Below are 12,250 nucleotides of genomic sequence, written 5' to 3' on the forward strand. Positions count from 1 at the left end.
AGCTATGAGTCGAGATCTCATAGGATACCATAAGCAAGATCAGTCCTTGTCCAGAGTTAAAGAATACCAAATGTGCTGCAGGTACTAGTGTTGGTGATTCCACAGGTGGTACCTCATCTTCTCATATACACAACAAGGAGCCTTATTGCTTCACCCCATATCTTCTCTGACTCCCCATTTATTTTAGAATCCATTTCAAAATTGCTTGTATTGTTTATAAATTCTCTGAGACTTTCTATTCCCTCCCCTTAATTTTTCTTTATATCCTTCTTAATCCCCTCAGCTCATCAGCATCAGCTGCCTTTGGCTGTTCCTGTAATTTCTGTTTTTCTTTTGACCCTTTGAAATTGTGCATTGGACATGCATTGTAGAAAAACTGAGTTTACAGGTGCATATATAAGTAGGGCCCTACCAGATTCACAGCTGTGAAAAACATGTCATGGACCATGAAATCTGGTCTCCCCTGTGAAATCTGACTATTGTAGAGGAGACCAGATTTTACAGAATTGGACAGCTGGTGAGTGGTGGCTGCTGGCTGGGAGCCCATCTCTAAAGGCAGTAACACTGCCAGCAGCAGCAGTGCAGAAGTGAGGTAGCATGGTATGGGGGGAAGGCATCACTTCGGGGGGGGGGGGGGGCAGGGCTGGCCTTACAGGTGGGCAGATGGGTGACCGCCCAGGGCCCCATGGTCACGGGTGCTGTGGTCACCCCCCCACACACACACAGCCAGCCCAAGGCCTCTTTAACTCCCAACCGGTCAGGCTCCAGCTGCTAGTTCCTGGACGGGCTAGGGAGGGACAGGACTTCCTCTTCCTGTGCACGGGCTGTTCCTGAGGCCAGGTCAGACCCATTCCTAGGAACCTTCCCCGGCTTCAGGAAGCTCGATCACTGCTGGCTGGGAGTCGAACTCTGAAAGCAGTGCTGCTGCCAGCAGCGTAGAAGTGAGTGTGGCATGGCATGGTATTGCTACCATTAGTTCTGCGCTGCTGCTGGCAGCTGCCTTCAGAGCTGGGTGCCCAGTCAGCATCCGATCTCCAGCTGCCCAGCTTTGAAGACAGCAGCACAGAAGGGAGGGAGGAGTGTGACACAAAAGGTGTTTATAAGACAGGTGGCCATTTATATCACTGTTGTGATCACTGTTACACAATTACCATAAATCTTGTACAAAGTATGTCATGTAACGTATTGATAGAAAAGTTGTAATTTGCTAAGTATGATTATCTTGTTTCTATGCATGTATTATATTTGCATCTGAAGTAATAAATATTGGCTATGTACTTGAATTTTAAATGTGTTATATTCCTGAGTGACACCCACTAGATAGCTGTCTAGCCCTGAAATAAATCTACGTATTGTCGGCCCATTAGGAACACTCAGCTCTCACAATGGGCCATTGAAGAAACTCATCTCACTCAGTAGGTCTGCCTGCAGATGCCTCACACAACAAGGAGACAATGGCCACTCCCTGTGATTCAGCAAAACATGGAGGGGCATGTGATATGCTCATGTGACCCTGGACCCCATCTCGGGCCAGTCATTTTCCATTGACAAGGGCTATTGGCTCTGTTTGGGACAGTAAATTTCCATGCATGTGGAAAAGGATATAAAAAACACGAGACGCCTCCTGTACCAATCACACTACTTATATATGTGGAGGGTGTTGAAGTGGATAGGGCACTGGACTGGGAATCAGGAGACCTGGTTTAAATTCTCAGTTTAGCCAGTGACTTTGTGCAAGTTATTTAATCCATCTATAAAATGGGAATTTTACCTCACAGGCTGTTATGATGATAAGTCCATTAATGCTTTTGAGCCACTTGAATACTACAGTGATAACGGTCATATAATTACACACATTATAAGTGTGTGTATGTATATGTAATATGTGTATGTCATAAATAAAGCATAATATATTTTCCAAGTTAAGCAGAATCTCTTTGATTTTTAAGGATACATTTTGCAGTGCTAGATAACAAGAAAATATAAATCAATAGCAAGCATGTCAAGAGAAGATGCAGCATATTCTCTGAGTAACTGAATGTCCCCTGTGGATTGGGTCCCTCACTCCCTACAGTTAAATTGAATAGTCAGTCACCATCTTTCCACAGATAAATTTGTAAATTTCTGGTAAATGAGTTGGTGAAACAGAACTTGAAAAAATTGGCAACACTGTCAGATATAATACATATTTTTTCTTTTATACTGTGTCATATTTCTAATGTCCTCTAGCACAATATATATGTATGTATGCAAAATCTCCTAAAAATAATGTTTTCTTTTTTGTGAAAGTAATTATCTGTCTTCTTCCCAATGTTCAGTAGCTGTTTCACTGCTAACATTTCCTTATTGACTCCAGGGCTGGCTCCAGCGCGCCAAGTGCGTGCTTAGGGCGGCATGCCGCGGGGGGCGCTCTGCCGGTTGCCGGGAGGGTGGCAGGCGGCTCTGGTGGACCTCCCGCAGGCGTGCCTGCGGAGGGTCCGCTGGTCCCGCGGCTCCTGTGGAGCATCCGCAGGCATGCCTGCGGGAGGTCCATCGGAGCCGTGGGACCGGCGAGTGGCACAGCGCTCCCCGCGGCGTGCCACCGTGCTTGGGGCGGCGAAATGGCTAGAGCCAGCCCTGATTGACTCTACAGGAGAAATACCCTTATTGTTGTAAAATTTTCTACAGTGTAATTTAGTTCATCCACTCATTTTGTGTTGTTACAGAGGATCTTGATGATTTAAGAATGGAAGGAGTAATCAGTGTGATGACTTCTGGGAGTAAATTTAATCAAACTCGAAGTGCACATCCTGCTGAACCTCAGGCAAAGGTCACGTTGAATATCTGCGCAAGGTGTGCCAGGTAAAACAATAGCCAGTCATAATAACAAGTAGATTCTTTTCCCCGGCTATTTTAGATAACTACTATGCTTGCTTAAGGGTCAAGGAGTGACCGCCCCTTTGCTAAAGGAAAATTACTTTGCTCGTAGCTATCCTTTGGTCTATTTTTGCAACTGAGTTTTGTGTAATGTGTTCACATCAACAGTGAATCAGAGTATAGGTAGTCTTGAGCCCTACTTCACAGCTTGAAATTATTTTAAGCCTTTCTGAATTTCATTAGTTATGTGAGCTTCTGTGGCTTCTCAAGGGATGAATCAGGGAATTTAGCAGTTCAAAATCAAATTTAAAAGCACCTCTATAAATCAAGCTATAGTTGCACAGGTGCAGTTCACGAGTTCATAAAGTTGCATCTTAACACTTCATAATCTCATCCTGTTTCACCTCTTAGAAATAATTTGGTCAGTTTGAACCCTTTTTAGTTTTGGTATCTGGAAGTAATTTTTGTATTTCCAGTATGATGGCATACAAACAGCTTGCTATTCCTGAAACCAAGTCAACTAAGAATGCAACACTAATTGAAATGCCTTAAATTTTAGACTTAATCTCTCTCTGTAGACACAAGATCATTTGGAAGAAGGATTTAAACCTGTTTAAATGGCAAAACTAGTCTTTTTACCCTTAGGTAAATGGCATAGATTAACAAGACCAATACAGAGATTTGCTAATTTTCTCTCCTTGCCTTTGCCACTGGCTGTTCTGTGTTGTTTTAGAGGGGATTAGCTACTTATATATAGAAATAACCTGTGGTGAAATCAAATTGGTAGTTTTGGCATGCGCCATCCTAGTTTTGCTGTTTTTCCATTTTAAGATCATTGCTTTTTAAAATGCCACCTGTTTAGGGATTGTTTGCAATGTTGTTGTAACCATGTTGGTCCCAGGATACTTGAGAGACAAGGTGAGTGAGGCAATATCTTTTACTGGTGAAATAGACAAGCTTTCAAGTTTACACAGAGCTGTTCTTCAGGTTTAGGGATGTTGATTTGAAAACACTTACTGGTACTCCTAATATACCCACAGGCATGCTAAATGCCCGTGCTGTACCACTTTGTCAGCACTGTTCCTGGGATGTGATACCTCAGAGAATTACATGGCAGCATTGTCAACACAGCTGTGTCAACACTGTGAGCTGTAAAGCCTGTAATTCTCAAAGATTTTGTTTTTGGTAGTGAGGTGTTGTATCTTCAGAAATGACTAAAATATAATTCTGTATTCTAGAGAGGAAATGACTAAAATAGAGTAATGATGACCATCTTCCTAAATCGTAGGGAATAAAATACTAATATTGTGCAATATGCTTCCAAACAACCAAATATATAGTGACTTACATTTTCTCAACTCAGTGCTGATCCGTATGTTAAAAGTTGGTAACAAGTAAATTAGGAAGGTTTGGGTTTTCTATATGTAGACTTGTACAAAGATTTAATAGAAATACTTTGTATTAATCTCTTTTTAAGGAGTGAGGTTAAACCTCCCTTTGGAAGTGTTTGAATTGATACATTTGGTGTCAATGATTGCACTGAAATTAATTGTTATTTCATATTACTTTTTGCATCTCTTTATTATTTTAAGGGTTAAAAATGAATAGTTCCATGTCCTGCGTACCATAGTGGCCATGGCATTCTTATGAGGCAAGAAGTCATTCTAGGAGCCATACAGCTGTTTGGCCACCAAATCCTACTCATCCCTATTCAGTGGGCTGAATCTTTGAGCCAAATCTTGGCCTACTTTAAGGCCCCTCTGCACCACTCTAATGGTGCACATGGACCTTTAGAACTGCCTTAGATGGGCAGTTGAAGATTTCCCTGGTGAGGTTTTCCCCCTGAGGCTAATTCAATGCTGACTCAAAAACTGTGGGAGGGGACATGAAGGAGAGTTATAAATGCAGCTTTGCTGGGCCCCATGTGTGCCAAATAGAGCTCATATGCACCTATGAGTTGATCTGTGTCTTCCCTCTCCCAGCCCCATTTCATGATGGCAGAGAGGACCTGACTGAAAATTTATGTCTCCACCATACCCATCACCTGAGTATCTGAACACCTGCCTCCATTCCTTTGGCTCTTGCTGCTGTTCATCAGCCTTTTTAAGCTTCCAAGGAACCATAGACTTTTCTGCCCCAATGCCTTTGGGGGGAAGCTCTAAAGTTAAAGATGGGAATTGCCATTCCCCTCAATGTTGAGGGGACTTTATCATTCTCTTCAAGAAGGTACGAGGTCCAGGGATACTACTGGAGCTTCAGCTGCTCAGGAGACCGTAGTTGGGAAGAAAGCCACTTTTCTCCTCTGTACTTGGTGAAGCAGTTGCCTGCATGTCTTTTTATTTTCTCTGCAATGGACTGCTCCAGTGGGTTCTACATCCAGCAGCCCAGCTACTGAATGGAGTGAGCTTCAAGAAGTATACTATGCCAGTACTCTAAAGACTGCTTTAGTTTCCTATTGGTTTCCAAGTCCAGTTCAGTATGTTGATACACATCTTTTTAAAACTTTGTTTTGGGTCCTAGCAGAACTCCTCTCTCCAGAAGTTGGTCCAGTAAAAGATATTAGCTCAGCCACTTTGTCTCTGTTTTCCAGCAAGGCAGTTGAAGTCTTTCAATGAGTTGTTGCAAACATTCCGTGGTGTTTAGTGGAATTTAACTCCCTTGTCAGTATGTCAAAGCCTACATTTATTTGTCTTCGGAGCATGCTGTGGTGCCTATTTCTGTGTCTGAGTTTTTGCTTAAAGTTTGGGAAGGGTATTTTTATTTTCTTATTTTATCTTTTTTATTTAATTAATGTTTGTAGTATTACACTGTGAAACTTTGGGGTTCACCTAGACCAGTAAGGGCTTGTGTCACCACCTGTCCTATAACCCTGGGTGCTTCTGTGCTGTTCAGCTTTAAGTCAGAGCTCTAACATCACTAGCCTGCTTCAGAGCACAATGCCTGGTTACTCTTCCAGGGTGATACCAACAGCCCTTCCAATCCCAAGGCTTCCCAAAACCATCTCCCCTACTGTGCTCAGCCCCTCTCACTGTAGCACTCACAAAACCTTATCAAGTTCTCTGCTCCTTCAAAGAGACAGTACATAGCACCAGCCTGTTAGTTTAGCTGAGGATTTTAATCTTCAATTTGAAACACTGCACTGAGAGGGGCGTGTAATAAAGCAAAGTTAAGTTTATTAACACAGAACAGATATGTTACCAAATGGAAGGAATGGAACTAGAAATGGGTACAAACATAAGTAGAAGCATGCTTCTAAGACTAAAACCTAACTTAAACTAGAATCTTCTGTTCAAGGTAGATTTTTTTCATCATGGCCAGAGGAGTGGAGGGGAAATACTTTGTCCCCTCCAAGGAGTATGAGTGTCTTTACACTCACTCTCAGCTGTGTTCACTAGTGGTATCCTCATTGAAGGCAAGGGAATGGCATGCTCAACAAGCTCCAGCTCCCAAATCAAGACGCCAGGCATCTTGATTTGTTTGGGCACAAGATTTACTCAGCGGGGGCCTTCAGCTCAGGATCACAAACCAACAAGCACTCCTGAGACATTGTGGCCATAACTCCTGGGATTCCGTGGGGAAATTTTAAGAAGTTAATTCCACGGGAGTCCAGGAATGAGTTTGGGGCCTTAGTGGAAGAGGGAAAAAAAAGGTGGCTAGGACTTCCTTACAGGCCTCCTTAGATGCAGCAGACTCTGCGTCTAGGATCCTGGCATCGGGCATAGCCATGCGACGCATCTCCCGGTTGCAGGTATCAGCTTTACCACCAGAACTACAACAAACCCTGCAGGACCTGCCTTTTGATAGGCAGGGTCTGTTCTCAGATAAAACGGACTCTAGACTACAGAGCCTGAAAGATTCCAGGGCTATCATGCTCTCCCTGGGAATGCACACCCCAGTTACCCAGCGCAAGCCCTTTAGGCCACAGACTCAACGGTTCTCCTCCAACCCCTCATCCAAGGCAGGACTTTTATAGAAGACGCGGGCAAGGTGGTAGAAAGAGATCCACCAGCCACCAACCCGGTCACAACCAAGGCCCCCCCCAAACCATCGGTGGGGCCCAGGCAAAACTTGTGAAGGTGTGCCCAAGGACGGTGTACCAGCCACCATCCAGAATCCTTCCTCCTCGTTTTGAGATCGTCTCTCCCATTTCCACCAGGCATGGTCCTGTATAACTTCAGACCAATGGGTTCTTCGCAGAGTGGAAAGGGGATATTCTCTCCAGTTTTCTTTCTCCCCTCCCTCCCTCACCGTCCCTCTTCAGGGACCCCTCTCACGAGCAACTCCATGTACAGGAGGTCCAAACACTCCTGTCCATGGGAACAATTGAGGTGGTTCCAAGGGAGCTAAGGGGCAGGGGCTCTTACTCCTGCTATTTCCTAATCCCCAAGGCAAAGGGTGGGCTTCGACCCATCCTCGATCTGCATGGACTCAACAAATTCATGGTAAAGTTGACGTTCCGCATGGTTTCACTGGAGACCATTATTCCTTCCTGGAAACTGGTATGCCGCCCTCAACATGAAGGATGCATACTTTCACCTTTTCATGTTCTCTGTATGTATAAATATCTCCTGTCTGTGTGTTCCATTCTATGCATCCGAAGAAGTGAGCTGTAGCCCACGAAAGCTTATGCTGAAATAAATTTGTTAGTCTCTAAGGTTCCACAAGTACTCCTGTTCTTTATACTTCCACATAGCCATTTACCCAGTGCACAGACGCTTCCTTTGCTTTGTGGTCAATCACGAACACTACCAATTTGTTGTCCTTCTCTTCGGCCTGTCCATGGCTCCCAGAGTGTTCACCAAATGTATGGTTGTCATGGCGGCCTACCTTCGTTGACAACGGATCCAAGTGTTTCTGTATCTCGACGACTGGCTCATTTGGGGCCACACCAGGGACCAAGTACAATCCCACATTTGACTCGCCGTAAGCATGTTCCGCCAGCTGGGCCTCCTGCTTAACAATGTAAAGTTGACTCTGGAACCAACCCAGAGAATAGAGTTTATCGGGGCAGTCTTAGACTCCAGACTCGCCCAAGCCCTCCTGCCAGACGCACGCTTTCAGTCAATGGCGAACATCATCTGCAGCCTTCAAAACTTTCCGACTTCCACGGTAAAGATGTGCCTCAGCCTTCTGGGGCACATGGCTTCGTGCATTTACGAAACCAGGCATGCCAGACTTCATCTTTGCCTGGTTATCAACAGTATATCGACCAGATCGAGACAGCCTGAGCATGGTGGTCACTCTCCCAGAATCGGTTTTGACCTCCCTCCGTTGCTGGTTGGCAGGGCCGGTGCAACCATTTAGGCGACCTAGGCGTCGCCTAGGGCGCTAAGATTTGAGGGGCACCATTTTCTGCGGCAGTGACTGTGGCGGCTGGATCTTCAGCCACCCGGTCGCCACCAGCATTTAGGCGGAGGGAGCTGGGGCACGGGAGTGCGGGGAGGGCCACCTGCAGCAAGTAAGGGGGGGGAGGCGGCACATAGAGGAACTCCCCGCCCTGGCTCACCCCTGCCCCACCTCCTCCCCGAGCACACCATGGCTGCTTCACTTCTCCTGGTTCCCAGGCTTGCGGCACCACAGCTGATTGGCGCCGCAAGCCTGGGAGGCGGGAGAAGTGAAGCAGCATCAGCGTGCTCGGGGTGGAGGCGGAGCAGGGGTGAGCTGGGATGGGGGCGGTGCCTGAGGGTGAGGGATGGGGAGCTGCCGTGGGAGGGGTGCCTCAGGGTGGAGGTGGGGAGCTGCCACAAGAAGGGGTTTGGGGGGGGCTCGGGGACGGGGGAGGGCACGAAGCATCCTTGCACCAGCCCTGCTGGTTGGACCCCACGTTGGTGTGCGAAGGGGTACCATTTCACACCCCACAACCTTCCTTGTACCTGATCAGACACATCATCTCTGGAATGGGGCGCCCACCTCAGCGAACTCCAAACGGAGGGCCTTTGGACCACATCCAAACTAACTCTGCACATCAATGTACGAGAACTGATGGCAGTATGCCTAGCGTGTCAGGCATTTTGCGGGAACCTACATGGCCGTTGTGTGGCAGGCCTCACAGGCAACACCACGACCATGTTCTACATCAACAAGCAAGGGAGAGCCCGATCATCCCCCCCATGCCAGCAGGCTGTTCGCCTGTGGGAGTTCTGCATAGTCCACTCAATACATCTGGTGGCATCGTTTCTCCTGGGGGTCCAGAACATGCTGGCAGACTGCCTCAGCAGGTCCTCCCAGCCTCATGAGTGGTCGATTCACCCAGACATCATCCACTCCATCTTCCTGAGTTGGAGGTTTCCCCAGGATGACCTATTCGCCTCAAGCAACAATCAGAAGTGCCAAGTGTTCTGTTCTCTCCAGGGACGTTCTCCGGGTTTCCTAACAGATGCTTTCCTACTTCTGTGGAAAGGCCACCTGTTCTACGCTTTCCCTCCATTCCTGCTAGTCCACAAGTTATGCACTGGTGTCAAGTTACGCACCGACAGGGCACATATGATTCTGGTTGCCCCAGCATGGCCCAGGCAGCACTGGTATGCCACGCTCCTGGAGTTGTCGGTAGACCCTCCAATCACACTCCTGCTGTGGCCGAACCTGATCTCACAAGACTACGGGGACCTTTGTCATCCCGACCTGCAATCACTCCACCTTAAGTGTGGATGCTACATGGCTAATTCAGTCGGAATTACTCTGCTCACAGTCAGTGCAGCAGGAAGCCCTCCACTTGAGCCATGTACCTAGCCAAATGGAAGTGATTCTCCTGTTGGTGTGAGCAGCGTGCCTTGCCCCCCTTGCAAGCATCGATACCGCTTATACGAGACTATCTCCTATCCCTAAGGCAGCAGGGCCTGGCGGTATCATCTGTCAGGGTGCACCTGGCAGCCATCTCAGCTTCCATCCAGGAGAACGTGCGTCCTCTGTCTTCTCTAATCTGATGGTCGTTAGATTTCTGAAGGGTTTAGATCAACTCGATCCTCAAGTACGACAACCAGTTCTGGTGTGGTACCTTAACCTAGTCCTTTCCAGACTCACTGGGCCCTCATTTGAGCCGATGGCCACCTGCTCACTTCTTTACCTATCTTGGAAGACAGCCTTCCTTGTAGCCATCACTTCAGCAAGGTAAAGAAGTGAGCAGTTTTCCACAAAGACAAGGTGCAACTTTGCTCCCACCCTGTCTTTCTCCCCAAGGTGGTATCAGCTTTTCATGTGAACCAGGACATTTTCCTCCTGGTCTTTTATCTGAAGCCACATGCTACGCGGCAGGATCAATGTATGCACTCCCTTGATGTTCGTAGGGCTCTAGCCTTCTATATCGAGAGTACTAAGCTGTTCAGGAAAATGATCCAACTCTTCATTGCAGTGGCTGACCGAGTGAAAGGCGTACCAGTCTCCTCGCAATGCATCTCTTCATGGATCATGGCATGTATCCATGCTTGCTATGACTTGGCCAGTGTCCAGACCCCGCGCCTCACCGCCCACTCCATGAGGGCTCAAGCCTCAGCGGCCACTTTCCTGGCCAAGGTCCCAATACAGGAGATCTGCAGAACTGCCATTTGGTCATCGGGGCATACCTTTGCTGCTTACTATGCTTTAGTTCAGCAATCTAGAGACGATGCCACATTTGATTCAGCAGTTCTACAGTCAGTGATGTCTCACTCCAACCCCACCGCCTAGGTAAGGCTTGAGAATCACCTAATTGGAATCGATATGAGCAAGCACTCAAAGAAGAAAAGACAGTTACTCACCTTTGTAACTGTTGTTCTTCGAGATATGTTGCTCATATCCATTCCAAACCCGCCCTCCTTCCTCTCTGTCGGAGTAGCCGGCAAGAAGGAACTGAGGGGGCGCTGGGTCAGCCAGGGCATATATCCAGCGCCATTAAGGTGTCACTCCAGGGGGCTCCACAGCCGACCCACTGGGTGTTGATAGGGTAAAAATTCTCAGACAATCATACACGCAGCGCACGCACACCTAATGGGAATGGATATGAACAACACATCTCGAAGAACAACTGTCTTTTCAACAGTAACACTTTTAAATAGTAGCCTTGTCATCATTAATTCTTTTGATTTGATTGTGGGTATAATACACATTTTTATAAAATTTCTACCATAATTCTTCACCATAATCATCATCTCATTTTAACCACTGTGTACAAAAGATTACCCATAAAGCGCTTCTTTTTCAGTACTCGCTCCAAGGTCCTGACTGCTCTCTCATAAGAAAGTGAGAGCTTTCTTAGGAAGTGCAGGAAATAGGAGTCTAGAAATATCCAGGCATGGGTATAATTTGAACTAACTGCAAAACGTTCCTCCTTAGATTGATGAATGTGCAGATGCGTCTTTTTTTCTAAACCTTAAATAGTGATAGTATCAGAGGGGTAGCCATGTTAGTCTGGATCTGTAAAAGCAGCAAAGGGTCCTGTGGTACCTTATAGATTAACAGATGTTTTGGAGCATGAGCTTTCGTGGGTGAATACCCACTTCGTCAGATGCAAATACTGATAATTTCCCTCATTAATCCTCTTCAATTGATAGGTATATCAAGGCCAAGATCAGTACTATTAATAAAAGGTAACATTCTCCTCCTAGAGATATGGACAATAAAGATGTAGGTCTTGTTCAAGTCATCACACCAAATTGCTTTGTAAAATTTTATGATACAAAAGAGGGGCTTAAATCTTCAGAATGATAAAGAGGTTTGTTGACTAGAATACAGACTAGAAACAGAGAGCTTACTGCTTTCCATGTAGATGTTTCACACACAGGGAGAGAAATGCGGATGTATAACAGCTTAAGAGGGTATTCAAACTGGAAAATAGTAATAGAACAATGTTTTTCCCAGAGCTCTTCAAAAACTAACCACAGTGCAAGTTAGGCATCTCATTAAGTCTTTTGAACAAAAGGGTGACATACACCTCTACCCTATATAACGAGACCCGATATAACACGAATTCTGATATAACGCAGTAAAGCAGAGTTCGGGGGGAGGGATGGGGCTGCGTGCTCCAGCGGATCAAAGCAAGTTCAATATAATGTGGTTTCACCTATAACGCGGTAAAAAAAATTGGCTCCCAAGGACAGTGTTATATCGGGGTTGAGGTGTAATTCAAAAGGTGAAACAAAGCAAGGTTCATAGATTGCAGAAATCAGGGACATACAGAAATATCTGTAGTTTGGAATGTTTGTTTTCTGTAATCACAGAGAAGAGAATTAGCGAAGGCAATTTTAGATAGGGAGAATAAATTTGATTAAAAACATTTGAGTAAAATGTTTGTTAACATTTATCTGATAAATAATTGCATTCCATGAAATAGCATAAATCAGCTGACTCACAGAATGGTCTGATTCACTTTGCAGCAGATTTTATAACTACTGCTTCAGTTTTAGCTGATGAGTCATAATCA

The 12,250-nt window shown here is 45.9% G+C and overlaps 1 protein-coding gene across 1 annotated transcript in view; it reads left to right on the plus strand.

Annotated features, from left to right (window-relative positions):
• The window catches only part of C2H8orf34 (chromosome 2 C8orf34 homolog), a 285,462-nt gene that overhangs the window by 187,781 nt on the left and 85,431 nt on the right, over positions 1-12,250 (plus strand). Inside the window, exon 8 of the mRNA XM_050940939.1 lies at positions 2,706-2,841. Within this exon, the coding sequence (XP_050796896.1) occupies positions 2,706-2,841 (136 nt within the window). The remainder of the gene's footprint in view (positions 1-2,705; positions 2,842-12,250) is intronic.

Source organism: Gopherus flavomarginatus, chromosome 2 (assembly GCF_025201925.1).
Source record: "Gopherus flavomarginatus isolate rGopFla2 chromosome 2, rGopFla2.mat.asm, whole genome shotgun sequence".
NCBI classification, from domain to species: Eukaryota; Metazoa; Chordata; order Testudines; family Testudinidae; genus Gopherus; species Gopherus flavomarginatus.